The sequence below is a fragment of the Ornithorhynchus anatinus genome, chromosome 18, assembly GCF_004115215.2.
Source record: "Ornithorhynchus anatinus isolate Pmale09 chromosome 18, mOrnAna1.pri.v4, whole genome shotgun sequence".
Taxonomy (NCBI): Eukaryota; Metazoa; Chordata; class Mammalia; order Monotremata; family Ornithorhynchidae; genus Ornithorhynchus; species Ornithorhynchus anatinus.
Genome location: NC_041745.1, coordinates 41315729 through 41332390, shown reverse-complemented (window position 1 = coordinate 41332390; position 16662 = coordinate 41315729). Strand labels below are relative to the sequence as shown.

The following is a 16662-nucleotide window of genomic DNA, read 5'->3' as shown; positions in this document are numbered from 1 at the left end:
ATATATCTCTAAATATATGTATCTATATATTATCTATATATCTATTTATATTAATGTCAGTCTCCCCATCTAGACTGTGAGCTCACTGTCGGCAGGGAATGTGTCTGATGTTATATCGCACTCTCCCAAGCGCTTAGTACAGTGCTTTGCACACAGTAAGCTCTCAATAAATACGATTGAATGAATAAATTTAATGAACTCTTTCCAAATCCCCCAGCCTGCATCTGAAGCACATTTTTCCTGTACAGTGCTGAGTGAAAGTGGGTCAGCCCTCTCCTCTTCAAACTAAGGAACCCCAGTCCATTTAAGCCTTTTCTCCGCTCAGATTTTCCAAGCCTCTATTAATCTTAAATGTGTCTCTCCTCTGCCTCCAGTGCCGGTTTCAAGGCCTGACTTTGGGCATCCAGGCATCACTTGATTCTCTAGAGCCTGACTGGTATTTTATATTCAGTCAGTTAGTCAAACTTACTAAGCTCTTACTGTGTGCAGAGCAGTATCCTATCTAAGCATTTGGGAGAGTACAATACAACGATAAACAGACACATTCCCTGCCCACAATGAGCTTAGAGTCCGGGGGGGAGGCAGACATTAATATAAATAACTTGCAGGTATGGACGTAAATCCTGTGGAGCTGGGAGGAGGGAATAAAGGGAGCAAATCAGGGTGACCCAGAAGGGAGTGGGAGAAGAGAAAAGGAGGGCTTAGTCAGGAGGGCCTCTTGGAGGAGATTTATTATTCATCAACCCTCCCTATATCCACCAAAGTTTGTAGCCTCCCTCCCCTCTCCCTCCTTCCCCTATTGCATCTGTTCGGTTTAGTAGACTTTGGAGAGGAAGAGGCACTATCCATACCTTTGTAGAACATCACACTATTGGTTTCCGAGCCCTTGTTCCATATGTTGAGATTGAGAAGCAGTGTGACCTAGCGGATAGAACACGGGCCTGGGAGTCAGAAGGCCCTGCGTTCTAATCCCCGCTCTGCCACTTGGCTGCTGCGTGATCTTCAGCAAGTCACTTCACTTCTCTGGGCCTCAGTTACCTCATCTGTAGAATGGGGATGAAGATTCTGAGGCCCATGTGGACAAGGAACTGTGTCCATCCTGATTAGCTTGTATTGACCCCAGCACTTAGTATGGTGCCAGGCACATGGTAAGCGCTCAACAGATGCTATACAATAAAATAATAGTAGCAGTAATGACAGTTCATGAGCCCCTGCTAAGTGCAATGCACTGTTCTAAGTGCTCGGGAGCTTTGTGACTAGAAATATTCCTAAATAGTGGAAACAGAATATATGCAATTAGTCAATCCAGAATATATGTATATATACTCATAGGTAGCGGGAGCGGGCAAAGTGGTTTGCTTCTGTTAACCTGGCCTTTCCTGTACCGAATAGTAATAATAATAATAATGGTATTAACGGTAATAATGGTGGCTACAAGCAAATCAGGATGGACACAGTCCCTGTCCCACATGGGGCTCACCATCTTAATCCCCATTTTATGGATGAGGTAACTGAGGCACAGTGAAGTTCAGTGACTTGCCCATTGCCACACAGCAGACAAGTGGCAGAGCTGGAATTAGAACCCATGACCTTCTGACTCCCCGTCTCCGCTCTCTCCATTACGTCATTCCAATAGCTCCAGGCCGCTGACTTGCCACAGGAGAACACTGACAGGGAAACTGCTCTCCAAATAGTCCGCTCTAACAATTGTTGTCTCTCCTGTGGCCACGGGATTTAAGCCATGACCTCTCAGCTATTGGTGGGTAGCTCCTATCTGGGGCAGTCTGGGGAGTCCATTTATTTTTAGCATCAAATATTCAGGGCTTTATGACTCTAATTATTCCCTTAATCCGCTCCCATGGGCCCACCAGTTTGTCTGTTATTTCTCATTACGTCAAGTCTGGGTGTTAATATCATTTAGAATAAGAGATAAATACCCAGCTGCTCTGCCGGCATCTTTGCAGGATCCAGCAGCTGTTTCTTTTCCAGGAATAAATGTCTACCAGGACTTTAGAGCTCATTTCATCAATTCATTCACTCATTCATTCCATCATATTTATTGAGCGCTTAATGTGTGCAGAGCACTGTACTAAGCGCTTGGAAAGTAGAATTCAGCAACAAATAAAGACAATCCCTATCCAACAACAGGTTCACAGTCTAGAGACGGGGGGCAGACAACAAAACAAAAATAAGTAGACATCTATAGCATCAATAATAATAAATGGAATTATAGATTTATACACATCATTAATAAAATAAATAGAATGTACATATATACACAAGTGCTGTGGGGTGGAGGAGTAGAACAGAGGGAGGGAGTCGGGGTGATGGGGAGGGGAAGAGGAGCAGAGGAAAAGGGGGACTCAGTCTGGGAAGGAGTGAATGAAATGAATGAATGAATGAAGACTCAGTGGAAACCTTTCTTTTTTCGAGAGGGTGGGGAGGAATGTTGGCTTTGTGAGTTTCAGAGTTTTAGAAGCACCACGGCTTAATGTATAGAGCTCAAGCCAGGGAATCAGAAGGATGTGGGTTCTAATCCCAGCTCTGACACTTGTCTGCTGTGTCACCCTGGGCCTGTCTCTTCACAACTCTGTGCCTCAATTCCCTCATCTGGAAAATGGGGATTAAGACTGTGAGCTCCATGAGGGACATGGACTGTGTCCAACCTGTTCATTTTGTATCTGCCTAGCACATAGTACAGTGCCTGGCACTTAGTAAGTGCTTGACAGGTGTAATTAAAAAAAAAAGTGAATGAACATGAGACAGTTAGTGTTTTAGCCGCTGCAAAGCCTTCCAGTGAACCTAGAACTTTTTAATGTTCCCAGAAAGGATGTCCTTATTCTTAGGGATCTTTGTTATGCTTTCAACCCTTCTTCTCATGTAGTTTATAAAGGGTGTGAGAGGCCAGGAAAAATCAGAACCAGAGATTTTGCTGCTCTAATAATAATGATGGCATTTGTTAAGCACCTAGTACTGGCCAAGCACTGTTCTAAGCACTGGGGTAGATACAAGGTAATCAGGTTGTCCCACTTGAGGGTCACAGTCTTAATCCCCACTTTCCAGATGAGGTAACTCAGGCCCAGAAAAGTGAAGTGACTTTCCCAAGGTCACACAGCAGACAAGTGGTGGAGCAGGGATTAGAACCCACATCCTCTGACTCCCAAGCCCGTGCTCTTCCTGTAGGCCATGCTGTGGAGTTTCCCAATAGCAAAATCAATTTCTGGAGATTGAAGCTTCCCTAGACTGTGTAAGATCATTGTTGGCAGGAACCATGTCTCTCAACTCTGTTGTATTGTCCTCTCCCAAGTGCTTAGTACCGTGCTCGGCATCCAGTAAGCACCCACTGAATAGCGTGGATGATGACGTTGACCACCCGCGTCTCGATTTTCTCTGCTCAGTGCCATTGGTCATCTCTTCCCTCCTCTCCAGTTCTCGCGGACAACCTGAAGTCGAACCCTGGGATCAAGTGGCAGTACTTCAGCTCCGAAGAAGGAATTTTCACTGTGTTTCCCGCTCACAAGTTCCGGTGCAAGGGCAGTTATGAGCATCGCAGTAGGTAGGATCTTCTTTCTGATTTGTTTTCCTTTAGGAATGAGTGAAATGTGTTAAATTGCAAATCTTTTTTCTCAGCTATTCCTGCTTTGAAAGCATATTGAGCCCCTTTTGAAAATTCAGACCCATCCATTTACCCTTTGTTCTTTCGCAGCCCAGGATACCATCCAGTGAACCAAAGAAAGGAATATATTTTCCTCCGGAGATGAAATCTTTGGAGAGGGCAAAAGCATCCATGCCTCTGACTCTATCAATAATAATAATAATGATATTTGCTAAGCACTTACTATGTTCCAAGCACTAAGTGCTGGGATAGATATAAGGTTATCAGGTTGTCCCAAGTAGGACTCACAGTGTAAATTCCCATTTTACAGATGAGGTAACTGAGGCCCAGAGAAGTGAAGTGACTTGCTCAAAGTCACACAGCTGACAAGTGGCGGAGCCGGAATTAGAACCCAGACCTCTGACTCCCAAGCCTGTGCTCGTTCCACTAAGCTGCACTGCTTCTCGCACCTGTATTTCTAGGTGGTACTTTTATTACCAAAGCACCTTACATTAAGTACTTAGCTATTTTCTCCTCAAAACACCCCTGGGAGGTAGGCTTCAGCTATTATTACCCCCAATTTAAAACAAATTTCAAGGCAAGAAACCCTTATTACAGATGCAGAAATGGGATTTTTTTTTTTTTTTGGTCTCAGAGGAAAAGAAGAGCAACAGAGAAGCAGTGTGGCTTAGTGGAAAGAACACAGGCCTGGGAGAATAAATGGGTTCTAATCCTGGTTATGCGACTTGTCTGCTGTTTGACCATGGGCAAGTCACTTCACTTCTCTGTGCCTCAGTTACCTCACCTGTAAAATGGGGATTAAGACTGAGGTCCCATGTGGGACATGGACTGTGTCCAACCCAATTTGCTTGGATCCACCCCAGTGGGACTCACAGTCTCAACCCCCATTTTACAAATGAGGTAATTGAGGTACAGAGAAGTGAAATGACTTGCCTAAGGCCACACAGCAGACAAGTGGCAGAGTCAGAATTAGAACCCATTACCTTCTGACTCCCAAATCCGGACTTTATCCACTACGTCATGAAACGAAGAGTTTATCAGAAGTCACCACCTTGGATCCACCTTCCAGGAACAAAACTTTGAGCATCTTTTGTCGTTTACTCTCCCACTCACTTAGAATGGTGTTCATTCATTCAAACATATTTACTGAGCGCTTGCTGTGTGCAGAGCACTGTACTAAGCGCTTGGGAAGTACAGTTCAGCATAAGGGCTCAGTGAGTAGCAGTGGATTGATTGACACCCAGTGTGTTTCTACTTAAAGCCATTAGAGGTGGCAGCCACAGGCAAGGGCAACCCTATAGTCATTTCACGCGTGTTTCACGTCTGCAGACCCATCTACGTCTCGACCGTGCGGCCCCAGTCGAAACACATAGTGGTCATCGTGGATCACGGCGCTTCGGTCACGGAGACCCAGCTGCAGATCGCCAAAGATGCTGCCCATGTCATCCTCAGCTCCATTGACGAACACGATAAGGTGAGCGTGGACCAGCTGCTCAGAAATGCTCTTGCATTTGCTGAGATTCTAACAGGGTTTGGGTTTTGCGGACAGTTGCGTGGTTTGGAAAACGCCTCAGGGAAGAAATTCTTTCAGTTCGGGGAAAACCGCTTCGGGGAAGAAGTGTCTTTAAGGCCTTCCGGGAGATACATTCAAAGCCTGGAATGTCACATTTGTTATCCTAAAGGCTACGTAAGCTCACTGTGGACAAGGAATGTGTCTGCTTATTTATATATTGTACCCTCCCAAGCGCTTAAAACAGTGCTTTGCACACAGTTAGTGCTCAATAAATGCAATTGAATGAATTTCAGTGACACCGGCAACCGCTCCCACATCAGTTGAGTCTCCCTTTATTTTTTTTCAATGGTATTTATTAAGCACTTCCTTGTGCCAAATACTGTGCTAAGCCCTGGGATAGATACAAACTAATCAGGTTGGACACAGTCCCTGTCCCACATGGGGCTCAGAAGGTTACCCCCCTTTTACAGTTGAGGAAAATGGGGCCCAGAGAAGTGAAGTGACTTGCCCAAGGTCACACAGCAGGCAAGTGATAGAGCTGGGATTAGAACCCAGGTCCTTCTGACTCTCAGGCCCGTGATCTATCCACTAGGCCACACTGCTTCCACTGTTTCTGGCTCCTGAGGATTCATCCAGCTCCACCCAAATCCCTGTCTCATTTAGGAATCCCTACCAGGAGGACAGGGTCCTAATGAAGCAGGTCCCCCATTTCATTAGTGGGGCCCCCAAACCTGTCACTACCTTATCTCCAGATGGAGGAGGCGGGTTGGAGAGGCAGGCTACATTCCGGGGTTTTCCCGACCTCCATGGTACCCAAAAGATCCTTTGGTTTAGAGCCAACCCAAATGTATTGGTTGTGGAATTTTCCTACTTCATAGTTTTAACTCTACCTCCCAAAGCTCTGCTTCACTCCAGAACTGCTTAAAATGCTTTACAGATTAGGGGCCAGGATCATAGTGCTTGCGAAGATCTCTCTGACTCTGACCTTCTGTTAAAAAAAAAAAAAAATGTCCGTGAGAACTTTTGAAGCTGCCCCTGTCTTGGAAACAAAGGTCAAAGTCTATTTTCTCTTCCCCATCCCCTGCTAATCCTTTTCAAACTTGATGGATTTATGCTCCGAGCTCTTATTTTTCTAGCGTCGATGGTAAATCCACAGAAACTCTTCGGTCGGCCTTTCCATTATGTGCGCGCTTTACAGGTCTGCAAGGAATCACGTAGCCGGTGGAGTAATTCAGTCTCTCTCTCTCTTTTTTTTTTTCTTTTAAGATCTCCGTGCTCACTGTGGCAGACACAGTCAGAACCTGCTCCCTGGATCAGTGTTATAAGACATACCTGTCTCCAGCCACTAGCGAGACAAAAAGGAAAATGTCTACCTTCGTTAGTAGCATAAAATCATCTGACAGCCCTACCCAGCATGCAGTGGGATTTCAAAAGGCATTCCAGTTAATGCGGAGCACAAACAATAGTACAAAATTCCAGCCAAGTAAGTCGGTTACCATGCCATCCTTTTTTTCTCCTGTTTGTAGCATAATTGCATTTTTAAAATATTCTAACCATCTGAGTGAAAATGCCAACTAGCAGTGCTAATATGCGCCTAGGAGAGTTAGACTGGATTGTCTTTTAGTAACAGGTGGAATTGGCCCAAACCACTGTTTTGTCTCCCATTTTTCCACTCCCCATTCTCCAATCTGGCTAGGTGTAGAGATCATTTTCTCCCCTCTGCATGGGTTAGTGGGCTCAGTGGGTGAATCCACATTTTTCATCCAGCCATTCCCATGAGCAGTGGGCTATGAATATGTGAAGGTGCTGAAATGTAACTTTCACTTCTCAAAGGCCACCTGGAACGTTATTGCAATCCAAACAAGTTTTTAAAAACACGTCAAATAGGCACGGAAACTGTTCAGAAGTGTATGGCTTCTCCTTAGCCGGTGGTACTGTTTGCATATTGGGAAGGTGTTTTTTCAAAGGGGGAAGAAGGGAAAAGACCAAGCAAGGCTTTGGGGAAAATGTGGAAAGGTGCAAATATTATCTGAGCATGAACAGGCATTCGTGTAAAAACCCAACGGACTTCAAGGAAGCAACTCTGTGCAACATTAGTGGGAAACTCTGGAGGAAGGTGACAAGTTAGCACCCCTAGGAGGTCCTGAAAGGAAATGACCATTCCAGGTCCGGCTCCATAGGGGTCGGACATTTGCTTTGTTGACGAAATGGACAGAACAACACAGGTCCTTTTAATTCCCAGGCCTGTGCTTTGTCCACGAGGCCACACTCGCTTTCCCAGAAACACCCCAATTTCCAGGAAGCTTGAAATTCCTGTCCTCCCTTTCTCTTCCCCAGCCCCACATCCCAGAGGCCAGCTTGTCACTCGGGTTCCTGGGAACATCCCGATCCCAGGCAGGAGGTGGGATTATTTTCCGTTTCTCCTCCCACTCCCACCCTACGCACTCAGCTTTCAATCAGTCAGTCAATCACTGACATTTATTGACCGCTTGCCATGTGTAGAACACAGTACTAAGCACTTGGCAGGGTATAATATGACAGAGTCGCTAAACACGTTCCCTGCCCTCAGTGAGCTTATAGTCTAGAGGGGAAGACAGATATTAATATACATAAATGAATTACGGGTATGGACATAAGTGCTGTGGTCATGAGGGGAGGGGTCGATAAAAGGTGCAACTCCAAGTATGAAGATGACTCAGTAGGGAGTGGGAGAAGAAGAAATGAGGGCTTAGTTGGGGAAGCCCTCTTGAAAGAGATGTACCTTTGATAACATGGCCTAGTGGGTAGAGCATGGGCCTGGGAATCAGAAGAGCCTGGGTTCTAATTCTGCTCTGCCACTCATCTGCTGTGTGACCTTGGGCAAATCACTTCACTTCTCACCTCATCTGTAAAATGGGGATGAAGACGGTGAGCTCCATGTGGAACAGTGACTGGGCCCAACCTGATTAGCTTGTATCTACCCCAGCGCTTAGTACAGTGCCTGGCACATAGCACTTTAACAAATACCTTTAAAAAAATGAGGCTTTGAAGGAGGAGAGTGTGATCATCACCTTGCACCCTCCCGTATCAGAAGCCGGGAACGTACGTTAGACTGGGGGTTGGACTCCCTTTTCCTTCCCTCTCCAAGGAGCATTTGTTTCCCAAGGGAGTGGTGGTTTAACCTCGGTCTTTTATTTCACTACTGGGGCCTCATTTATTCTCAGTTCCTGAGTTGTGTTGTGATTTTTGAGTCTCATCTCCTTCCTATACAACTGAAACTGAGCCCCTTCCTTCCCATTAGATGTAGTGATTCAAAAAACACTTTCACTTTGCAACATTGCAGAAAGTATCTTGTGGTGAGGTGCAGTACTCCTTGATTTAAGATTTTTGTGTGAAGACAAATGGCACGTTCATTTTCTAAGTTTGCACCATTTTAGCTCTATTCAAGCATCCATTTTGACATTCAGCGCTCAGTGCTTAGAACAGTGCTTGGCACATAGTAAGCACTTAACAAATACCATCATTATTACTACCTTAGCCTCTTTCATATCACTAACTGAAAGCGGGGGGCTGCATGGGAACCACAGGAAATGGGGGTTAAAATCGAAAGAGGGCGGGAGGCTGAGAGGTTACTTGATTGCTAGGCAGGAGTCAGTCAGTATCGTATTTATTGAGCGCTTACTATGTGCAGATCACTGTACTACTGTACTAAACACTTCGGAGCAGACACATTCCCTGCCCACAACGAGCTTTGTGGGGGAGACATTCATTAATAGAAAAAAATTATAGATATGTATGTAAGTGCTGTGGAGCTGGGGCGGGGGGAATTGCATAAAGGGAGCAAGTCAGAGTGATGCAGAAAGGAGAGAAGAGGAAAGGGGGGCTTAGTCAAGGAAGGCCTCTTGGAGGAGGTGTGTCTTCAATAAGATAAGACTTATTGATTTGAAAGACAGGGAGAGTCACTGTCTGTCGTATATGAGGAGGGAAGGGGTTCCAGGCCAGAGGCAGGATGTGAGTGAGAGGTCTGTGGCAAAATCACCAGGGAGGATTGATAGATCCATTTTACTTTCTAGAAAGCAAGACTCTGGAACCTCTGTGACTCCATAGAACATTCATAATGTTATTTTTCTCATCTCTAATTGAGGTAACAGACTAACTTTGGAAAAAAAACCAAACAACCAAACAGGAGTCTGACGCTGGTTGAGAAACAACTCCCCCAATTATAGTATTTGTCTTTTGAGAAAATTGGTTCCAACTTGCAACGTTTCAACTAAGAGACGTTTTTCAGGAATCCAACTGGATCATAAATTCAGTGATATCTAGTGATCACAAATAGACCAAAGCTCGGTTTATCTTTCCTTCAGAAGAGACACATCCTGAAAAAATGGTTTCCTTTTTTGGGGTCCTTATTGGCTTTGAGGTATAATTGTGTTTTCTGATATTTTCATTTGTTTGTCTTTTGAACCATCCAAACACTGGAGGCAGCAGGAGGTGACCGGCTGTTACAAGCTCGTAGTACAGTGCTCTGCACACAGTGAGAGCTCAAGAAATACAATTGAATGAAAATCCAATAGTTTTCACCCTAGAAGGAAGAACTATTAGCTGTGGCCCACTAAGAAATAAAGAAATGGACTATTGGAGCGTAGCCACAATTTATTTATAATAGCATCTGCCTCCCCCTAGACTGTAAGCTCACTGTGGGCAGGGATTGTGTCTACGAACTCTGTGGTATTGTTGTATTGTACTCTCCCAAGCACTTAATACAGTGCTCTGCACAGAGTAAGTGCTCAATAAATACCATTGATCGATTGATTAAGCTTTTTGTGGGCAGGGAGCATGTCACTAAAAGACCTAGGCATTTCTCATCCAGGTAACAAAGGGAGAATTCTGCTTGTATGGCTTAGTGAATATGAGCCTTGAGCCAAGATTAGAGGAGCACATAACCACCGGTTTATTTGTTTTTGGGTAGATACCGACATGGTCATAATTTACCTGTCAGCTGGAATTACATCAAAGGAGTCTTCAGAAGAAGATAAAAAGGCTACTCTTCGTGCCATCAATGAAGAAAATAGCTTTCTCAACAACTCTGTAATGATTCTCACCTATGCCCTCATGAATGGTAAGACATGTTTAAGGAGGTTTTCAAAGATAGAACCTCTCTGTTAAAGCACCCGAGGTACCTATGGCAAATGCTAATTTTTGACTACAGGCAGTTTTCTGATAAAGGTAGGAGAGACCAGCATCTTTGTTTCTCAGTATTGTCTTCCTTTTTTTAAATTGGTTTATTTTTTCTATGTTAGGTGCATATCTTTCATTATCAGATCACTGCCTACCATTCTGATTCCATTCAGTTGCTCAATTTTTTCCTCCAGGGCAGCATTTCACTTCAAAAGGAGCTGTTACTTCTCATTGGTGCCCTAGATGCATTAAGATATCAGCGTGTTTACTGATCTGCCCATATCCCTAGAGCAGCTTGCCACGGGCTTGGAAAAAGCCAGTCTTTTCATGACCGTGGTCCAGGTTGATAGAGCACAGGCCTGGGAGGCAGAAGGACCTGGGTTCTAATCCCAGCTCTCCAATTTGTCTGCTGGGTGACCTTGGGAAAGTCATTTTATTACCTCATCTGTAAAGGGAGGATTGACTGTGAGCCCCATGTGGGACAGGGACCGTGTCCAACCAATTTGCTTGTATCCACCCCAGCGCTTAATACAGTACCTAGCATGTAGTAAGCACTTAAAAAATTCCATAATTATTATGTGGGACAGGGACTATGTCCAACACGATTTGCTTATATCCACTTCAGCGCTTAGTTCAGTGCTTAGCACATAGGACATAACAAATACCACAATTATTATTATTATCATTATTATTATTATTATTGCTGCATTGAAGCTATTGGGCCTGAAGTGTCTGTGCTGCCTCCTTGCATTGCACCATTTGCTATTCTTCCTTGTTCCTCACGGAGTTGGTCTAGTGGGTAGAGCACAGGCTTGGGAGTCAGAAGACCTGGGTTCTAATCCCAGATCTGTCACTCATCTGATGGGTGATCTTTGGCAGGTCACTTCCTTCACTTCATATGCAAAATGGGGATTAAGATTGTAAGCCCATGTGGGACAGGGACTGTGTCCAAATCAATTATCTTGTATCTACTCCAGTGCTTAGTATAGTGCCATTAAAAAAAAATTGCCATCTTCCAGGTTTTTTTGTTTGTTGTTCGTTTAAACACCTGGAAAGATTCACTTAGCACAGTGCCTGGTGCGTAATAAGCACTTAACAAAAAATATCAAAGTTATTATCATTATTATTTTTCCATTGAAATAATTGAGAAGAAAGAGCAAAATCCACAGTTAAAATCACATGGAGGTTTTGCCTGTTATAATAATAATAATATTGGTATTTGATAAGCGCTTACTATGTGCAAAGCACTGTTCTAAGTTCTAAGCTTCCACTGAGGCTCACAGTTAATCCCCATTTTACAGATGAGGTAACTGAGGCACAGAGAAATGAAGTGACTTGCCCACAGTCACACGGCTGCCAAGTGGCAGAGCCGGGATTCAAACCCATGACCTCTGACTCCCAAGCCCAGGCTCTTTCCACTGAGCCACGCTGCTTCTCTAATTCTGTTATCCTAATCATGTGACTTGATAATGGTTCTGAATTTGAAGCTACCCCACACCTGGCACTCTTCCAATTATAGCAGTCTCTATTTTTGGGGTAGATACAAGGTAATCAGGTTGACCAATGTGGGGTGAACAGTCTTCATCCCCATTTTACAGTTGAGGTAACTGAGGCACAGAGAAGTAAAATGGCTTGCCCAAGGTCACACAGACAAGTCACGGAGCCGGGATTAAAACTCTCGTCCTCTGATTCCCGAGCCCGTCCTTTTTCCACCGAGCCACGCTGCTTCCCCGTGGAATCTCATTTCGGGCAGGGAATGTTTCTGCTAATCCTGTTGTATTACGCTCTCCCAAGCGCTTAATACATTGCTTTGCGCATAGTAAGGGCTCAATAAATACCATTGATTAATTGATTTTTGACCACTCTAGTTGTTAAGATTTTTATGTTTGTCTCCATCATTAGAATGTAAGCTTCTTGAGGGCAGGGAACATATCACATTGTTATTCTGTACTTCCCAAGGACCTAGTACAGTGCATTATACCAAGAAGGTGTTCAATAAAGTCTTCTACTAACTACTGACACTCAAGGGACTTTGTTTTAAATAAACCAGACCCTGATCCGCTGGTTGATTGATTAGTCAGTTGTATTTATTGAGCGCTTACTGTGTGCAGAGGACTACTAAGCACTTAGCAGAGTACAATATAACAATAAACAGACACGATCCCTGTCCATAACGAGTTCACAGGGAGCTCAGTCTTCTCAACACGTTTCGGGTGGTCCTTTGGCTTGGAGAAGCCAACTGGGGGGCTGTAGCTTGGTCTTATTTCTCCTCCCCCCACACCGTTGTTTGTTTCAGATGGGGTGACCGGCTTGAAAGAACTGGCCTTCCTGCGAGATCTGGCCGAGCAAAACTCAGCCAAGTACGGCGTCCCCGACCGAAGCTCCTGGCCGGTGATTAAGGGCAGCATGATGGTCTTGAACCAGCTGAGCAACCTGGAGACCACAGTGGGTAGGTTTTACACGAACCTGCCCAACCGGATGATCGACGAAGCCGTCTTCAGCCTCCCCTTTTCTGATGAAATGGGCGACGGTAAGGGCTCATTATCATTTTTATTATTAGTATTATTATTATTACTATACATGTCAAGCGCTTACTATATGCCAAGCACCGTTCTAAGCGCTAATGGAGATACAGACTCATCGGGACAATCCCAGTCCCACAAGAGTCTCACACTCTTAATCGGCATTTTACAGCGGGGGGAACTGAGGCACAGAGAAGGAAAGTGACTTGCCGGAGGTCACACAGCAGAGGTGACAGAGCCGGGATTAGGACCCTGGTCGTCCTGACTCCCAGGCCCATGCTCTATCCACTAAGCCGAACTGCTTCTCTGAGAAACCGAACCTGAGCAGACGGGGAAGCTGTGGACAAATTCAGGGAATTGTGCTGCTGCTTCCCCGAAATTGAAAGTCCACCTGTTAAGCCAGCCCTTAGGATCTATGTAAAAATTAAGTCTCTGGCCAGCAAGGGTTTAAAAGGCTAGGGAAGTAAAGGGAATTGGCACACTGCCCCCAGGCTTGGAAGGTCTGCCTTGACCGAAGGATATCGTTTATGAGAAAGGTGCTAGCCACTTGGCTCTTCCAGGGTGGGGGTGAATGATGCCTCTGTGTCCCGGACCTTGAGGCATTTAATTACCTTGCCCCCTCCTACCTCACCACGCTATTCTCCTATTACAACCCAACCTGCACACTTCACTCCTCTAATGCCGACCTTCTCACTGTGCCTCCATCTCCCCATCTCGCCACCGACCCCTCGCCCATGTCCTGCCTCTGGCCTGAAGCGCCCTCCCAACTCAAATCCGGCAGACGACGACTCTCCCCCCAACCGGCTTCAAAGTCTTATCGATGGCACATCTCCTCCAAGAGGCCTTTCCTCTTCTCCCATTCCCTTTTGCATCACCCCGACTTGCTGTCTTTGTTCTTCCCCCCTCCCAGCCCCACAGTACTATGTCCTTATCTAAACTCTAGTCTGTAAGCTCACTGTGGGCAGGGAATACATCCATTTATTATTGTATAGTACTCTCCCAAGCGTTTAGTACAATGCTCTGCACACAGTAAATGCGCAATAAATATGATTGAATGAATGAGTCAGTATCACCCATGTCGGTTCCTGTGTTCTGACGGGTGGAACAGATCACCTCCTCACCCGACAGCTTCCACCACTGGCAAGAAGCACCACAGCTCTAGAGAACTACTAGATCCCAATCCCCACTCAGAGCCCCGTTGAGAACAGGCTGGTTTAGGACCAGGCAGGTCTCCTTATGTCCTCCCCTCTGGTAATCTCCTTTCCCGTGGCCTGGTCGCGAAGGCCGTAAAGAGAGACTTGAGAAGCAGCGTGGCCTAATGGATAGAGCACGGGCCTGGGAGTCAGAAGGACCTGGATTCTAATCCCACCTCCGCCACTCGTCTACTGGGCGACCTTGGGCAAGTCACCTCACTTCTGTGTTGCTTCAGGTCCCTCATATGTAAAATGGAGATAAGAGGGTGAGCCCCACATGGGACATGGACTGTGTCCATCTTGATTAGCTTGTATCTATCACAGTGCCTAGTCCAAGGTCTGGCACATAGTAAGTGCTTTACAAATATGGGAGAGAGAAAGACAAGAGACACTCGGGATGTTCCCAGCTTGGCAAATGTAGGAGTACAGAGTTCTTTCTGTCAATCTTCGCTCCATCTTCTGGTGACCTCTGTAAGCCATTTGAGCTTTCCAGTCACGTGACTAGAGGGGCTAGAGCCGGAAAATGACTCTCCAAGTTCTCCCCCTTCCACCCTGGCTCCGTTCTGTCCTTTCCCATGGCCTCATAATCACAACTGAAAACATTTAAAGTGTAATAGTGAACGCTGGTTTGAAAAGATTGCTTTTTCCCCCCCCAGCGATCCCTGTTTTTTTCCAGACGCCACTGAGTCTGAAAGAGCTTCTTAGAAAACACTGTTGAGTTTTAAGATACAAGGGCTACTGGGGTTTAAAAAAAATCACTTTCCTTTGAATAGGATTCACAGCTCAGTGGGAGTCTGGAGATTGAGTTAATGAAGGAAGAGTTTGATAGGCCATCAGAAGACCGAAGACAATTCTTCCTCTTCTCTTTTTTCCACCCTTTTCCTTAACATTCCCAGATGTGAATGTTAACCTGTCTAGGAGGTAAATCTGGAGCAGGTATCCAGAGTAATTGTTCAGTAGTGTATCATATCAGTTGTTATTCAGTCGAAGGGATTTCCATTCATGTCTGTTTCTCCCTCTCGACTGTAAGTCCGTTGTGGGCACGGGACGTGTCTAACAACTCTGTTGTATTCTCCCTTGAGCACTTAGTACAGTGCTCTGCACACAGTTAGCGCTCAAAAAATACCACTGATGATGGTGATGATTGGTCCCCCTAACCTATGCAAGGCACTCTGCTAAGCTCTTGGGAGAGTATAGTAGAATTAGCTCACTTGATCCCTGTCCTCAAGGAGTTTGCATTCAAGCAGAGGGTAATAATAATAATAATATTAATGTTGGTATTTGTTAAGCGTTTACTATGTGCCGAGCACTGTTCTAAGCGCTGGGGTAGATATAGGGTAATCAGGTTGTCCCACGTGGGGCTCACAGTCTTCATCCCCATTTTACAGATGAGGGAACTGAGGCACAGAGAAGTTAAGTGACTTGCCCACAGTCACACAGCTGACAAGTGGCAGAGCTGGGATTCGAACTCATGAGCCCCGACTCCAAAGCCCGTGCAATTTCCACTGAGCCACACTGCTTCTCTAGTACCGTGTTACCTGTGCACCATGCGGCATGATTGCTAATAGCTGTGTTACCTTAGATGGAAGATTGTACTCAAAGAAAATGCCATATACAGCGAAGTTCTCCTAAGGGTGCATGTGTGCCTGATAAGTCCAATGTGGGACTCTCAGGCCTGGTTTCAGTGTGCACACACAAAGAATCATGACCTAGTGGCAAGAGCAGCATGGTTCAGGGGAAAGAGCCAGGGCTTGGGAGTCAGAGGTCGTGAGTTCTAATCCTGGCTCCACCGCTTGCCAGCTGTGTGACTTTAGGAAAGTCACTTAACTTCTCTGTGCCTCAGTTACCTCATCTGTAAAATGGGGATGAAAGCTGTGAGCCCCACATGGGACAACCTGATCACCTTGTATCCTCCCCAGCGCTTAGAACAGTGCTTTGGACATAGTAAGTGCTTAAATACCACCGTTATGATTATTATTATTATTAAAAGCATGGGCTTGAGAGTCAGCCGACATGGATTCTAATCCCAACTCCCTGACTTGTCTGCTATGTGACCTTGGGCAAGTCACTTAACTTCTCTCTGCCTCAGTTACCTCATCTGTAAAATGGGGATTATCTTACGTGGGACAGGGACTGTGTCCAACCTGATTAGTTTGTAACTACCCCAGCAGTTACAACAGTGCTTGGCACATAATGAGTGCTTAACAAATACCATTATTTTTATCATTATTATTATGCTGTCAGTTTTGTGATCCCGGTGCTGCTCTCCCTGTCTCGCAATCTAAGCAAATATGTTTGCTCTAGAATTTCAGCAAGATTAGTAGTCTTCTCTTGTCTTCTGCCATCGACTTGTTCCCGACCCTTAGCGACACCACGGACCAGAACGCCCCGTTCTCCATCTGCAAACGTTCTGGTAGTGGATCCATAGAGTTTTCTTGGTAAAAATCTGGAAGTGGTTTATCATTGCTGCCTTCCGCGTAGTAAACTCGAGTCTCCGCCTTCGGCTCTCTCCCGTGCCGCTGCTGCCCAGAACGGGGGAGTTTTGACTTGTAGCAGATTGCCTTCCACTTGATAGTCACCGCCCAAGCTAGGAATGGAATGGGTAGGCCTCTGTTTGACTCTCCCTCCCTTAGCCGAGACTGATAGAGTACTGGAAACTCC

At 45.5% G+C, this 16662-nt stretch overlaps 1 protein-coding gene across 1 annotated transcript in view; it reads left to right on the top strand.

Annotated features, from left to right (window-relative positions):
- The window catches only part of CACHD1 (cache domain containing 1), a 180649-nt gene that overhangs the window by 125183 nt on the left and 38804 nt on the right, over window positions 1-16662 (top strand). Inside the window, 5 exon segments of the mRNA XM_029083275.2 lie at window positions 3430-3556; window positions 4946-5090; window positions 6396-6612; window positions 10078-10227; window positions 12583-12816. Of these exon segments, the coding sequence (XP_028939108.1) occupies window positions 3430-3556; window positions 4946-5090; window positions 6396-6612; window positions 10078-10227; window positions 12583-12816 (873 nt within the window).